The 14,566-nt window shown below is 36.6% G+C and overlaps 1 protein-coding gene across 5 annotated transcripts in view; it reads right to left on the reverse strand.

Moving 5' to 3' along the window:
* spdl1 (spindle apparatus coiled-coil protein 1) overlaps positions 1-14,566 on the reverse strand; it is a 44,281-nt gene that overhangs the window by 5,633 nt on the left and 24,082 nt on the right. For 4 of the 5 annotated variants that reach the window (XM_078414164.1, XM_078414163.1, XM_078414161.1 and 1 more), the window contains 7 exons: positions 13,666-13,815; positions 12,529-12,627; positions 10,830-10,940; positions 6,693-6,833; positions 6,148-6,251; positions 4,896-5,083; positions 2,044-2,422 (listed from right to left, as the gene is read on the reverse strand). In XM_078414164.1, coding sequence (XP_078270290.1) covers positions 2,044-2,422; positions 4,896-5,083; positions 6,148-6,251; positions 6,693-6,833; positions 10,830-10,940; positions 12,529-12,627; positions 13,666-13,815 — 1,172 coding nt within the window. Of the gene's footprint in view, positions 1-856; positions 978-2,043; positions 2,423-4,895; positions 5,084-6,147; positions 6,252-6,692; positions 6,834-10,829; positions 10,941-12,528; positions 12,628-13,665; positions 13,816-14,566 lie in introns of all 5 variants that reach the window. The other variant, XR_013548367.1, reaches the window with a different exon arrangement.

The following is a 14,566-nucleotide window of genomic DNA, read 5'->3' on the forward strand; positions in this document are numbered from 1 at the left end:
ATTCCCCAGGTCCTTATCAGCATTGGTACTTCCCGAACTCTTACCACAACCTCAAATTTGGCTCCAACGCTATGTTATTGCCCACTCACCCAACTTTGGTGTTTAGAAATAATTAAAATTGCATTTAAATCTAAATGGTCCAGTAATATGGAGGTGTTGAATTGATGACAATTATTCATTAAATACTAAAGAACGGTACCTTGGAAACAGTTCTCCTGACCTCTCCTTTCTATTGGAAACTCTGGCAATATATGTATAACCTCAGTTGATGAGGAGACAGATTTAGTACCTTTTGCTGCGCACATTCAGTTTGCCATAATGCCACGCAAACCTAAAGCACGCAAGCGATGTTGCGCTACAAAGCACCTCTTTCCCTGGACCACATAATAGATTTCAAGCCAAGTATGTACTTTTGAATACTAATGCATAAAAATGGTGATTATTTCAATAATTATGCAACAATATTTAGCAGATCAAAACATGTTACGATGTATTTCAGAGATAACTATATCTCACTACTTTGAATAACATAACCCAGCTGGGGCTATATCTACCAAAAGTGTCCGAAAGTGAAGCTAGAAACAAGGTAATAGCTACATTGCGAATGAGAATGTATTATTGGATTACAAGACAAATGGTCTATAGCAGCATTGTGCACACTAGATCATGTTGCTAACTAGTACAATGCACGCTCATAAGATAGAAAGGCAAAAACCTTGAGCAGAATTTGAAATCATGCAGAGAAAAAAGGTGAGAGGAGAGAATATATGCAAAAAAAGAAAATTTATAGAGCTTTGTCTCTGATCTCTTTTCAGAATTGCTGCAACGGACAGAACAGAAATATCAGGATACATACAAAACTTCTAGCAGTTCTCATTGTATCCTAGCGATTAAGCGAGAATTTTATTGGGGAAGTCGTCTTTGACAAGCAGTTATATTTTGAAGTGGCAGTTTAGCCCGTTGGAGGCAGCATGGATCTAAAGTAGTTTAAAAGGTAGGAGAAAAGACAAAAGGACAAGTAAGTTTCCAGTAGGGAAAGAACACACTCAGGAGATATCAATAAAGTGAACAATATCAAAATAATTAAACTATATATAATGCAATGATTCTGTTGCACATCAATGGCGTACTTAGGGACACACTGATAAGCAACAGTATGCATTTGCTAGTCTACCCTTTACACTTTCCACACATATAAAATTACCCAATAATTTAAGCAACAAAACAGTGCTCTAAAATTATCAGATAATTTCAAATTACACAAAGTTTGTACGCTGTATGAATAGAATATGATCCAAAAATTATGGAGTGCAAGATCAGAATTGTAATGGCCAAGGACTTGTTAATAGTCAACAGATTCTCAAAAAAAATCATTCTTCCTGCAAGTTCCTCATAACAATGGGTTGGCAAGTGACATTGTAACAGCATGTCAATTGGCTAAATCAAGAACAGTGCTGGCAAACGACTGAAAACTAATTAACAATTGTTGGAGGATATAGAAATCTACTCTCAGGGGAAAAAAGTAAACAAAAATGTAAATCCAAACTAATTCATTGTAAACAAAATGTGCATTAAAACCAATGCTTGGGTAAATAAATTAGGCAAATTTTGACAATTATTCATGACACTGGTTTCAGTCCACTTCTTTACACTTGCAGGATTTAAAGCATTTCCAAAGAAATTACAAAAGGAAAGGCAAGCACAGAGGAAATGGGAAAGGAAAATAAAATTAGCAGCAATTTAAAAAAATCATAATCCACAAAATAAATGTTCCAGATTAACAAGATTATGGTAGCCAAACAATATGTATTCCAAAACTGCAGCAAGATAACAAATTGAAAGAAACTGCACACGACCTAGGTCTGTCTCTTCGTTAAAAGATATCTAGTCTTCCATAATTTGGAGAGTCCAAACTTTGGTAAGGCAGTGAAAATATAACCAAAGAAACCAAGAATAAAGCACAGACCATAATTCATGCAGTAGATGATGTGTGCAGCAGGCCAGCGAGAAATGGCAGGCAATAGTTGAAATCGAGGCACTGACCTTGGGGAGGGAGTTGGCCTGGAGACTTCAGTGTTCTTCCTTTCAGAAAAAACTTGAACTTCACCTGCTTCTTGCATGATTCGCACCCGCTTGCCTTCTTTAGACGCTGTCTGCTTACTGGTTGGTTCCTGTTTTATTGTTTCTATGTCATTAGCAGACAGAACTCCTGAAGGTGGAGTAGAATGAACATCTGGTTTAGATACAGGAGTCAAAATCTCATTACGCAGCATATCGGTCTGCCTTTTTCTGGTTTCAGTCATTTTATCAGATGAGAGTGTAGCTTCGTTTGCAGGAGTGCTACTGAATACAAGTTGAGCTTCATCGAGTACCTCAACTGGAAGTTTCTCCTTCTTGCGAGTTTGCTGCTGATTCTTCACTTCTGGAATATTAAATTTGCAAATTTAACAAGCTAAGTTTCATATTTTTCATCTTTAGAATATACAAGAAATTCTAAAAGCTCTCATCTTATTAGCATTATAAAGTACTACAGCACAAGCATGACATTTAGATGAGCACTGTTCAACATACAGCAATTTAACATCCAAATAGAAAAAATATACAAAAGAAAATCATTGGGACAATGAGCCTTCACTCATTTAGAACATTAGCATCCTGAAGGGCATGGCAGTTAGTAAGGCCCATCTATGCCAGCATTCTCTGCAAATTCCATACATGTGCACATTACGTTAGATCATTTCATTTGAAAATGGTAATACAATACAACAATATATCTTTATTGTCATTGTACAGGGGTACAACGAGATTGGGAATGCAACTTCCATTCGATGCAATAAATTAATTAGCTAATCAGTATTAAACAACCCATTTTAAACAACCCAATGAAACAAATTAGAACAGTTTTAAAACAGAATAAAGTGCAAGTAGATCTGTGCCGGTTCACTGTGCGATGTGACCATCCGGCTCAACAGGACTGGTTCATAGCAGTTATGGCCCTGGGGATGAAGCTGTTCCTTCATAAGATGAAAACAAAATTATGTAGTTAAATTAAACAATTAAAAATCCAAATCTAATTGCAGAGAGGAACCAGATTAGAACACCTAAAGATAATATACAAATCCGTAAAAAATATTGTTCTCCTTTATACAATACAAACAATGTATTAATTTTCATTGAAAATGTTGTCCTTGAATCTTGCATCATTGCACCATTTGGGAACAGGACTGGGTTATTCAGCTCTTCAAAACTATTGCAGTATTAAATGATGACGGATTATTTTTTTGCATCTCTATCTCAATACTCAGTATCTTGAGCTTCATTTGAATGTGACTTTGAGTGGAACTGATCTAAATTTATTGCAGATTTTTCTTTTTGCAGAAAATGTATTGTCTTGTATTTATGTTACAATAACCTTCCATAGCAGATTTCTAATGCATTTTAACAGGTTACAAGCATAAGAAAAAAAACTCAATATACAATTATAATTATTTACTTTAATAACTACAAAATTATATCGTGATTTGACTGTATAGATATGGGGTTGATACATCCTTTGGCCAGGATATTCAGAATCTGGATTTAGTCTCAGAATGATAGGTAGAAATTAGAATTAATTTATTCATTTGGAAGATAATGAATCTTTGGAATTCTCTACCCTTTAGGACTGTGGAGTTTCTATCACCAAATATACTTTAAAAAAACCAAATACATGGGGTTAGTGCTGGAACAGGACAATGATGTGGAAGATCACTCATGTTCTTGGTGCATAGTATTCTAACAAGAAGGCCCATATGATTTATCCTGCTTTTAATTGTGTTATAATAAGCAAGTTATGCTAAAGGAAGATGACAAAGACTAAACATAACATAATCTTAAAAGATAATGACTCGAGAAAATAACGCTTATGTTGGTTACAGAACACAACAGGAAACATAAATGGTTTTGTTCAAACCAAATATTTAAATTTGTATGGGTTCAACTGTTAATCAATTTATGTTAATAGCTAGCATTATTTATCATTTTAATACTTTTGGTACTGATAATATATTAGAGTAAGGAAGTAATTTTATGTAGTGCGATAGGTCAACTTTATTAATACTTGCAGAATTCTGAAAAATAGCATACGTAGAGAACATTCTATTACGAAAAAGCAATCAGAAACGCGTACTGAATTGCTTTATAAAAGAGGTTAAAAGCAATATGTTTTTCTATTTGTCTTTTGCCAAATTTGGGTGTCCACAGGCATCCAATTGCCAACAGGCGAAATACCTTTAAGAAATTTATGGGAATTCAATTGAATCTTGTGTCTTTTCAATAATGATTAAAGCACTGGTAAGTTTTAAGTTAGAAACCGGCACAGTACAACAAATAGAAAAAAATAACTGGAACTAAATTTTAAAAACAAATTTGCACTAAAAATAGCAGCTTTCTGGATACTGTAAAATCCCTTACAAATGATTTTCTTGAAATGTAGTTATTGTTGAAAAGTAGGGATGAAGATACCACATTCATGCACATAAACAACAATGTGCTAATCATATAACTTGTTTTAGTGATGCAGACACAAGAGATTGCAAATGCTGGAATCTCAAGTAAAATCCAAATTGCTGGAGGAACCCAAATTGGCAGCCAGCATCTGTGGAAGGAAACAGATGACAATGGTTCGGGTCGGACCCGTCTTCAGACTCAAGACTTAAGTCTATTTCCTTTCAAGGATGCTGCCTGATCCACTGAGTTCCTCCAACAGTTTGCTTTTTACTCTTGTTTTGGTGATATCAATTGAGATTTGTAGCCCAATCAATTGAGAGGTAGTTGTAGTTCTGGGGTCAGGTTGCAACTATCATGTTCTTGCTACTGCCTTTTCAAAATTTAAATTTGTAAGTTCACAAAGATACCTTCAGGTTCGTACTTGAGCCTCATCTCATCCAGTTTGATGCGAAGTTTCATGTTTTCACTCTGATATTGTTTCAACTGTCTCTCATTGGCGTAAAATTTACGTTCAACTTCTAAGACACGCTGACTCTCTGCAAGAACCTTCATGCGTTGTAAAGAGAGCTCATCATTCACTGACTTATTTTCTTTCCTAGTGTAATAGATACATTATATTAGTGACAGTAATATGGAAATTCAAAAAGTTTTAACTTAATGAGTATATCTTAACAATTATTGCACATTTAAAAATAATTTTTTCTACCAAATCTTGTCAAATTTCAAATGAACTACAATAACAGTTCAGTAATTGCATCTACATATGCTACACCGATACAAATGAAGAAATGGTTCCAAATGAAAATATAGGAACCACGGAATATGAGCCGCCTAGGACTACATAGGTGGGCTCAATGCACATTTAAATTGCTCATCCAATTACTTAAAGAATGAATATTCATATTATCTATTATAGATATAATCATACTTCTTCCAAAAGTAATTAAACTTTAAATGAAAATAAGTATATTTCATCCAATGCAGCTTTTTAACTAAATGCTTTTCAAAGATAAGGAAGATTACAATTTATTGTTCAGGTTAAATTTCCCATAAAGACATATTGAAATTGTGCAAATACAAAACTAGATGTTCAATTTCCAAATAACAAGACAACGCTCAGATACAATAGTTAGCAAGCTAAGATGTGCTGTCGAGTCCTTCACCTGATTGATTCTTGCAAGCAACTACAATGCATAAAACTGTATCCCTGTGAACGAATCCAATCAAGGAGAGCAAGATTCCAACTGGACACGAGAATTAAAAATACTAAAATCCAAAACAGAAAGTTCAAAATCTGAATCTAGAAATAAGAAACTCAAGCTAGATATGATGCCAATGTGGAGTACAACTATACCCAGGGCGTTTTTTGGGGGTCAAAACACCATTTAGTAACCAAACACACAAATGCTAGTAATGTTTTTGTACACCGTTTCACATTCCCCACATATTTATTATATGACCGTGTGATGGTCAAATGGGCTCTCTATTCTGACTGATAATCTTACCTAATAAACTATGATGGTAAACGTCAAACATTTTTATTAATCCTATCAGGGACATCAATATACTCAGAAGCCTAAATCTAAAGCTGGTTTCCTGATGAAGCTATTGTCACAGATAACTTGTTTTTATTGTTCACAATGCAAACTCGATACATACTTGGCATTGTCAATTTGCAGTTTCAGCAATTCAATATAATATTGCCCATCTCCAAACTCTGCAGCATCAACTTCATTGGGATGGTCCACAGGATCATAGTTTATCTAAAACATACAAAATGTATTCTGGGTAATAGTGGAGGAAAGATAATGCAATGCAAACAGTTTTTTAAAAATAGCTAATGGCAAGAAAGTTGTGTAACATCTACCCAATAATCTCCCACCTTCAGATAATTCATCATTATAACACAGAAGTTGGAATTAGACCACCAATCTGGCAAACATAGAATGCAAATCTGCTTAGGTTCCAGTTTGGATAAAGGTTAGTAAACCATAATGTTCTCACAATGGCCTTAAGCACATGTATTTCATGCATGTCTTTTCAAACATTAGGAAAAAAATTACAATGGATGTCCTAATTACATGTACCACTCCCCCAAATTGGCAGTCAGGCAGTTTAATATTGTCACACACTGGCGTTTAAGTGGTACCTTGCCATCAATAGAAAAAATCTAATATTCATTGTAGTACTCAAGTTTAATTTACCTCCATTTTTTCCAGTCGTCGTAGCTTTACCACTAGAGCTTGAATTTCATTGTTCTTCTGTGTAAGCATGGATTGCAAACGTTCTAGCTGTCCTGGGTCTGAATGCAAGCCCTTTATTTGTAACATTGTGGCTATCTGCACCTAATAAAATAAAATTTCTAAACTTTAAATCTTGACGAAGGAACATATAAACTTATAAATTATGATCAAGATTAGGTCACTCGCCCACTTGAGCCTGTTCCACCATTTAATAAAGTCATGGGTGATCTGACTGGAACCTCAATTTCAAATTCCCATCTAACCAAGATGACTTTTCAACCCCCCTGCTTGTCAAGTATTTTTCCAAAGACTTAAGATCCTTCCAGAGAAAAATAATCTAATTTGTTTTAGATAGGAAACACCAGACACCCTTATAAACAGACACCCTTGTGCCAGATTTTCCTCTGGAGGAACCATCCTCTTCATATCTACCCTGTCAGGATTCCTCAGTAACCTATAGTTTCAATGAAATTATCACTCTTCAAAACTTCAGGTAATGCAGACCTGGTTTAACCAAACTTTCCAAATAAAACAAACTGCCCATTCGAGGCATATAGCAAGTATTAACATCAATCATTGAAAGGAGAGCAAAACTACACACAGTACTCCTCAGAGATATATTCACAACAATTCTTTAGATGAAGCACAACTTCCCTACTTTTATCTAAATCCCCATTGTAATTACAGTTTCTAATTACTTACTGTATTTGCATACTAGCCTTTTGCAAATCATTAATTAGGAAACTGAGATATTTCATCAATGACCAAGCTCTGCAATCTCATTCAAAAATAAGCTTTTAAATTTCTCCTTCCAAATGGATAAATGCATATTTTCCCAAGTTATATTCCATTTGCTAGATCTTTACCCATTTACTTACCGTATCTATATGCCTTCACAGCCTCCATTTCTGTCATCAGCAAAATTAACAGACCTTTGATTCCTTTAACCAATTAATTAACCAACAAACTGCAATCAGTGGAGCCCCTGGCACCAATCCTAGTGGCATGCCGCTCATACTATGTTGTCAGCATGAAAAAGACCCAAGATTATGCCTATCCAATATTTTTTGTTTTTCAGGCTTTCTTTTGCCTTGAGCTTTAGTTTCTATTTTCTGCAATACACTTTAATGGATCAACTTATCAAGTGCCTCTGGAAATTTGTAGGCTTTAAATTATACACCACTGGGCTAATCCAATGCAAAAGCGCACACAGAAAAATAAATACTTAAGTATACGCTAAGTAAACCATGCGGAATAATCAAGAACAAACCTGGAAATGGCTTTAAAGCAGGAAATACTCAGGTAATGCTCACTAACATGCAAAGCAGTTAAGTAAACAGTGGTTATGCATGAGTTCAAAAGATTTGGCTGAATTTCAAAAAAGAAAAAAAATTTGGAGAGAGGTAAATCATCTGTATAAATTAAAAATGTATGTCTTACAATAAAATAAAATAATCTATATTTCTGAATGTCTTGATTTATTAATTATTAGTGTTTGGAACATTTTCTACAATTAAATCTGTATTTTTACAAAAACTAAAACCTCACATTTGATGTACAAAATAAATTAACAATTGGGTCAAGATGGACAAAAATTTAAGAATTAAAATAAATGGTTTAAACTGAATTGAAGTGAAACAAAAACACTGATAAGCATTGTGGCAGTCACTGAAAGCTGTGTTGGTGGAGCAGTTTCCATTTTAAATCAGAGTCCTTCAATTCCAGAAGACAAGGCATGTCCATTGGATTCAGATTATTGATTTACCTCACACATCGATGAGCAGTGACAATTGCGGCATATGAATCAGAGCCTTCAGGGAAAAACTAAGTGAATCAAACATTGTCACATTTAAAGAAGGCACATTAAACATGTCGGGTGAAGGGACAGGGGTGGCAATGGAATTATTATAAAGAATTCTGATGGAACGTATTAATCTGTTCATGGCGAGACAGGGTTTAATCAAGATCTGCCAGAATCCCTTTGTAAAGGAGATATCTTGGCGGACTAATTTGACTGAATTGCTTTAAGTCTGCTCTGCTCATTTATGAGGATTAAACCCTCAGCGAGGATAAGAGGGTTATGCAGAGGGTTGTTTTTACTATTGGAAACCCGGTCTCCGGTAGTTTAATCACAGGAATTGGTGCAGGAATCCTTACTATTTGTTAGATACATAATAATCTGGCTGTGAATGTAGGCAGAATGATTAGCAAGCCTGCCGACGATTCCTGAAGTAGTGATGCTGATGACAATAAGGGGGGTAGTTATCCATTACAAGAAGGCGTTGACAAGTTGGGGAGATGGGCAGAACAATGGCAGATGGAACTTGATTTATAAAACAGTAGGTCTATGCATTATGGGAAAAACAACAAGGCAAGGAGGTACACAGTAAATGGTAGGACTCTTGGAAGTATCGACAAACAGAGGGACCTTGACTGCAGGTCCAAGGGTCCCCGAAGGAACGGCATAGTAGACAAGGAATTAATATTTGATTTCATAAGTCACAGCATAGAATACAAGCAAGCGTAAGGGGGGGGGGGGTTATGGTACTTACTTTTTAAAATACTATTACTACTATGGTACTATTTTAAATGTTAGAATGGTTCAAAAGTACTTTGTCACATGTACCGAAATACAATGAAATTTTGGTTTTGCACACAGTTCAGTAAAAGTATTACTATTCATGAACGCAATAAGTACAAGTGTATATGAAGTGTATAGACAGTATCCAAGAATCAACATGTTTTAGTGCCTTTTTCAAGGTTAAAGTCTGAAGGCTATTATAAATGTAGTTCTTGACCGCCATAAAGGCCCGTTGTCCTGGTGGTGTAGCAGGGTTGGCCTGGGCTGTGTCCGATCCATGTGCTCCGCCTCTTGGAACGGCACCCGATCCAGTAAAGCCCCAGGCTGCTGCAGGGTCTCTAGCAGCCCACTCCACAATCCAGAAACATCAACCATGATCCGTCGACCCTCGCCTCACCGGCCACCGTTCAGTCTTCTAACCTCGTAGGTAAGATCCCACACTATTTACCGGCCCGTCTGTTTCCCTGCTTCTGCCACCGCAGTCATCTTGAATTTTAACATTCGCAGTGGACCAACTCCTGTCACCATTCTCCAGCCCTCAGGTCTTGCCTTTTGGGGGAACGTTTCCTGGTTCTGTAGCGGTGGGCCAGGCCTATTGCCAGGGGAATGGGTGGCCCAATGGTACTCAGGCTACAGTAGAGTACTCTGTGTAGTTCTGGTCACCACACAAAAGTTAAGACATATTTCACTGGAGAATGTAAAGGAAATTAACTAGGATGTTGCCAGGGGTGGAGTAATTCGTCCTAGAAACTCTATAGACTAGGTTTGTTTTCTTTGGAGTTGAGATGGCTAAAGGAGTTGATGAATTTTACAAACGCATGAGGGGGATAAGAGAGAACCATTGCTCCCAACAGAGATGTCTAGATGCAGAGAGCAAAGTGCAATTTATGCTGAAAATACTCAATGGTCAGGCAACGGAGAGTGAATGAAAAAGTTGCAGAGAAAGGAAGGAGCTGGCTAGAACAAAGGGGGAGGTTTCCCAAAGGCTGGAAAGCATGAGAGATTTAACACTCTTCTGATAACAATGCAAGTTGAAGGATTTCTGTACAGGTGTATGAATACTATAGGAACACCTGAAAGAGGTGAAAATAGGTGATAAATGAAAAATCACGCCTCCAGGGGAGATGGACAAAAAAGAATTCTCAAAATGCAAGATATGAAATGGAATGGATTGTGTAAAATTGCTGAATTCAGGGTTAATTTTTGAATCTTAAATGTGTCTAGTTAGATGAGGAGGTCATCGTCATGGAGTGATACAGTGTGGAAACAGGCCGTTCAGCCCAACTTGCCCACACCAGCCAACATGTCCCAGTTACACTAGTCCCATCTGCCAGCATTTGGTCCATATCCTTCCAAACCTGTCCTATCCAGAAGGACCCAACAGAATGAGGTCCTGCATACTGCTTTATGTGATAGTAGAAAGCAAGTACCAAAATCTGTTTTTCCTTCAATTTGAGAACCGTGAATTCACAAAGATAATATCCTAGGAGTTACAGAAACTGGTTTTGAAGAAATACCTTAATTCTGTGTAGCTGTTGACGAGAAAATGCATGCTGCTTCTGCAGGGACTGGTACTGTACTCTCAAACCAATAAGCTGTCTCTCCATCATTGCTCTACGATCTTCCACCTAAATGAAAAAAAGAGCATCAATCAATTGAAAAAGTTGTTTTATCATCCTGTCCTTCAACGGCTCTGGCATAACTAACGCACAGACATTCAAAGATTGTTCCAGGAAATCAAGAGTAAGGTAGTATTGGATGGAGTTGCTGATGGCAGTAATCACTTCAACCAGAAGGAAAAGCATAACAATCTAACGAGTACGGCACGGTGGCGCAGCGGTAGAGTTGCTGCCTTACAGCGAATGCAGCGCCGGAGACTCGGGTTCGATCCTGACTACGGGCGCCATCTGTATGGAGTTTGTACGTTCTCCCCGTGACCTGCGTGGGTTTTCTCCTAGATCTTCGTTTTCCTCCCACACTCTAAAGACGTACAGGTTTGTAGGTTAATTGGCTGGGTAAAACGTAAAAATTGTCCCTCGTGTGTGTAGGATCGTGTTAATGTGTGGGGATCGCTGGGCGGCACGGACTCGGTGGGCCAAAGGGCCTGTTTCCACGCTGTATCTCTAAATCTAAAAAAAATCTAAACCGAAACCATCATCTATCACATTAACTTACAAGGACACTACACAGATTAATATAATTTCTTGGTGCGAAGAACTTAATTCTAACATCTTCCAACTTACCTTTTCACAAATTTGTGCATACCAGCTCATATGACACCGCTGTGGCTTGGTTTGAAATAGCAGTCAGCTTCAAATAACTCGGATATAGACTTTGAGATCTTCAAAGTAGGCATACCTTGAGGAGAGATAGATTTTGCAGCTCTGCAAAAAGTCCTCGCCTCCATGGAAAGCGACTTTTAAAAAAAATATTCTAACTTAAATCTTTTAATATGCAGGATTCTACTGGCCCTTTATGCAGGGCTTTGACCTAGTTGGCTATTGATTCTGATCTGATTAAGCAATGATGAATTATAATCATTCAGAAATAAATCCCTCAAGTTAATTAACACCATCAAAGTGCGATTTAATTAAGTACCTATCCTTATGTTATAAGTATCACAGAATGGACAAAATACTAAATGATCTGGTCACCATATTATAGAAAGGTGAGATCAAATTAAGGAAGATGATTCTGGGACTGGAGTCCTCGGGTTATAAGGAGACACTGGACAGACTGGGACTGCTTTCCCGAGAATGAAAGAGGCCGACAAGTGATCTTATGGATGTGCATAAAATCAGCAGGATCATACACAAGGTGATGGACACCATCATTTTCGGTAGGGAGTTATAAAAATTAAGAGGGCAATCGTTAAAGATTAGAGGGGAAAGATTTAAAAGAGACCCAAGAGACAGCTTTTTCCCACAGAGCGTGGAGGGCATATTGAATGAGCTGCCAGAGATGATGGAGGTGGGTGCGATTATAATGTTTAAGATATTTGGACACTATAACGTTTAAGACATAGGCCACATACAGGTAAATGGGACTACCCAGGAAGATGCTTTGATTGGCAGGTTTTTGGAGATTGCACGTAAATCATAAAACTACTTAAAATGAACAACCTTTATTGGTCAGAAATACTTGCCATGTTTTCTGAGATTATATCATGCGATTCTCAGATGGAGCACACTTACACTAACACGTTAAAAACCATACCTCAGCAAAAAGCGAGTTTCCTTTACTGTTGGGATCGCGAGCCTCTTGCACAGCTTGATCCAACTGGATCTGCAGATCCTGGTTAGCCACTCGTGCTTTCTGTATTAACACAAACACAAAACAACAAATCACTGAAAGAACTAAATATAAAAAACAAAATGATTCATGTATATATACTTTGAGTATACTTTCAGATTATGAATGGGTCTACAACATTCTTATTTTACAATAATGCCTAGTGGAACAATTGTAAGGTGCAGCAGAATTTTTTCAAACAATATAAAGTGATAAAATATAATAAAGAGTAGTAAATTCCCTAATTCACCACATATAGAAAAAAGAATTGATCCTCTTTTAATTAAAATGCCACAAAATGTATTATTTGCTATTCAAACAATTCGATAAAGCAAATTGTCTTCAAATCACTATTGAACGCAACATAAAATAAACGTAAGCACATTATCACAGCTAAAAAACAATTTATAAAGTCACAGAAACAGGTTGCTCAGCCGACAATGCCCATGCAACGATATAAAGCACCTATAACAATTCCATTTACCAGCACTTGGTCCGTAGCTGTCCAGAACAATGTGCACATAATGATTTTTTTAAAATGTTTTTATGTAATTATAGATGAATGTCTTGTGGATATTTGGGATACAGTTTGGCATCATTTTATATTATCACTAGACTAAGTGGACCCGTTGGGCCCAAACCTCTCCTGCATGGGTGCAGCACCCTCTCCTCCCCTCCCCTCTCTTCCTCCTCCTCCCCCCTCCCTTATCCTACCTACTCCCTCTCTCCCTCCCCAGGAAATAGATTTAACCTTTAAAATGTGAATAACTTAAAAAATAACCGATTTCAATGAAACTTCTTCCATTAGCACCAAAACAACGACGGTGAGTAAGGTAGGCCTAAAATTGTCACGCTATCGTGTTCTGTTTTGGCTGTAGTTCAGGAACAAACAAACAAGAGTTTTAGTATATAGATGAGCTACATCAACAGAAAATTCTCAACCTGTAAATTTAGCTGGGCTACACTGCTTGGCAGTGTTTGGACTGTAGTCAGTTTTGGACCAATATACTTCATCTAGAATATACAATACAATAGGTTTTAAAATTAAACAAATGTGATTACCTCCAATGCATTGCAGTATGAAACCATCTCCTTCTCTTGTTCCTCTTTTTCCTCTTGCATTCGCTCAATCTTGCGCAGAAGATTATTATTAGCAAGTTCCAACTGTTCTTGGTGGTATATCATTTCATTAAAATCTTCCTGCAATTTTGCCTGAATTGGAGATAATAAAACATTTCAAATCAGGACTTTGCAACAAATTATTTTAAGTCCACTTTATTCTATGTTCTACAATCCTATGTTATGTCAACATACCAAGAAAATGTCATGGAACTGATGCAGGCCTGTATATAGGATATCTTCGATTCAAAGTCAGTTTCTTTTCCATGCTATCATTTGTAGAAGTTCAGACCACATTGTATACATCTCACAGGGAAGACAGCGGAGTTATTTATTTAGATACATTGAGTAAACAAGTGCTACAAGTTGCAGAGTGTTGAGGGTCAAAGTGATGGTGCAAATACAGCTAATATCTGTAATAGAATGGAGACCATCTTCCAAAGGTGTTGATTCCTTTCAGGGAGAAGTACTTCAAGTGGTAAGAAGCATCCAATATCTCACTAAGGGGCAATTATTTCTGCAAGTGTTTTTTAAAACATTGCAGTTCCCATTTAACAAAGCACTCATGTAAACCATATAAATCAAAACATTATACTAATTTATTTAAAACAATGATTATTTACAACAGTTGTGAGAATTGATGCCACAGATTTTAGTATATTTTTTTCATTTTAGTTCTACAAAACAAAAAAATGTCAAGGCACAGACTCAAATTCAGACTTTTAAAGGAGCAAATGTGAAAATTATGAAATAAATGTTATATTTCAATTGAACATTCTTTTAGAATATAGTGCAATGTGTTTTCTTAACTGCCAGCATTGTTGCAAAGATAAGAACAGCTCGT

The sequence above is a fragment of the Rhinoraja longicauda genome, chromosome 17 (genome assembly GCF_053455715.1).
Source record: "Rhinoraja longicauda isolate Sanriku21f chromosome 17, sRhiLon1.1, whole genome shotgun sequence".
Lineage (NCBI taxonomy): Eukaryota > Metazoa > Chordata > Chondrichthyes > Rajiformes > Arhynchobatidae > Rhinoraja > Rhinoraja longicauda.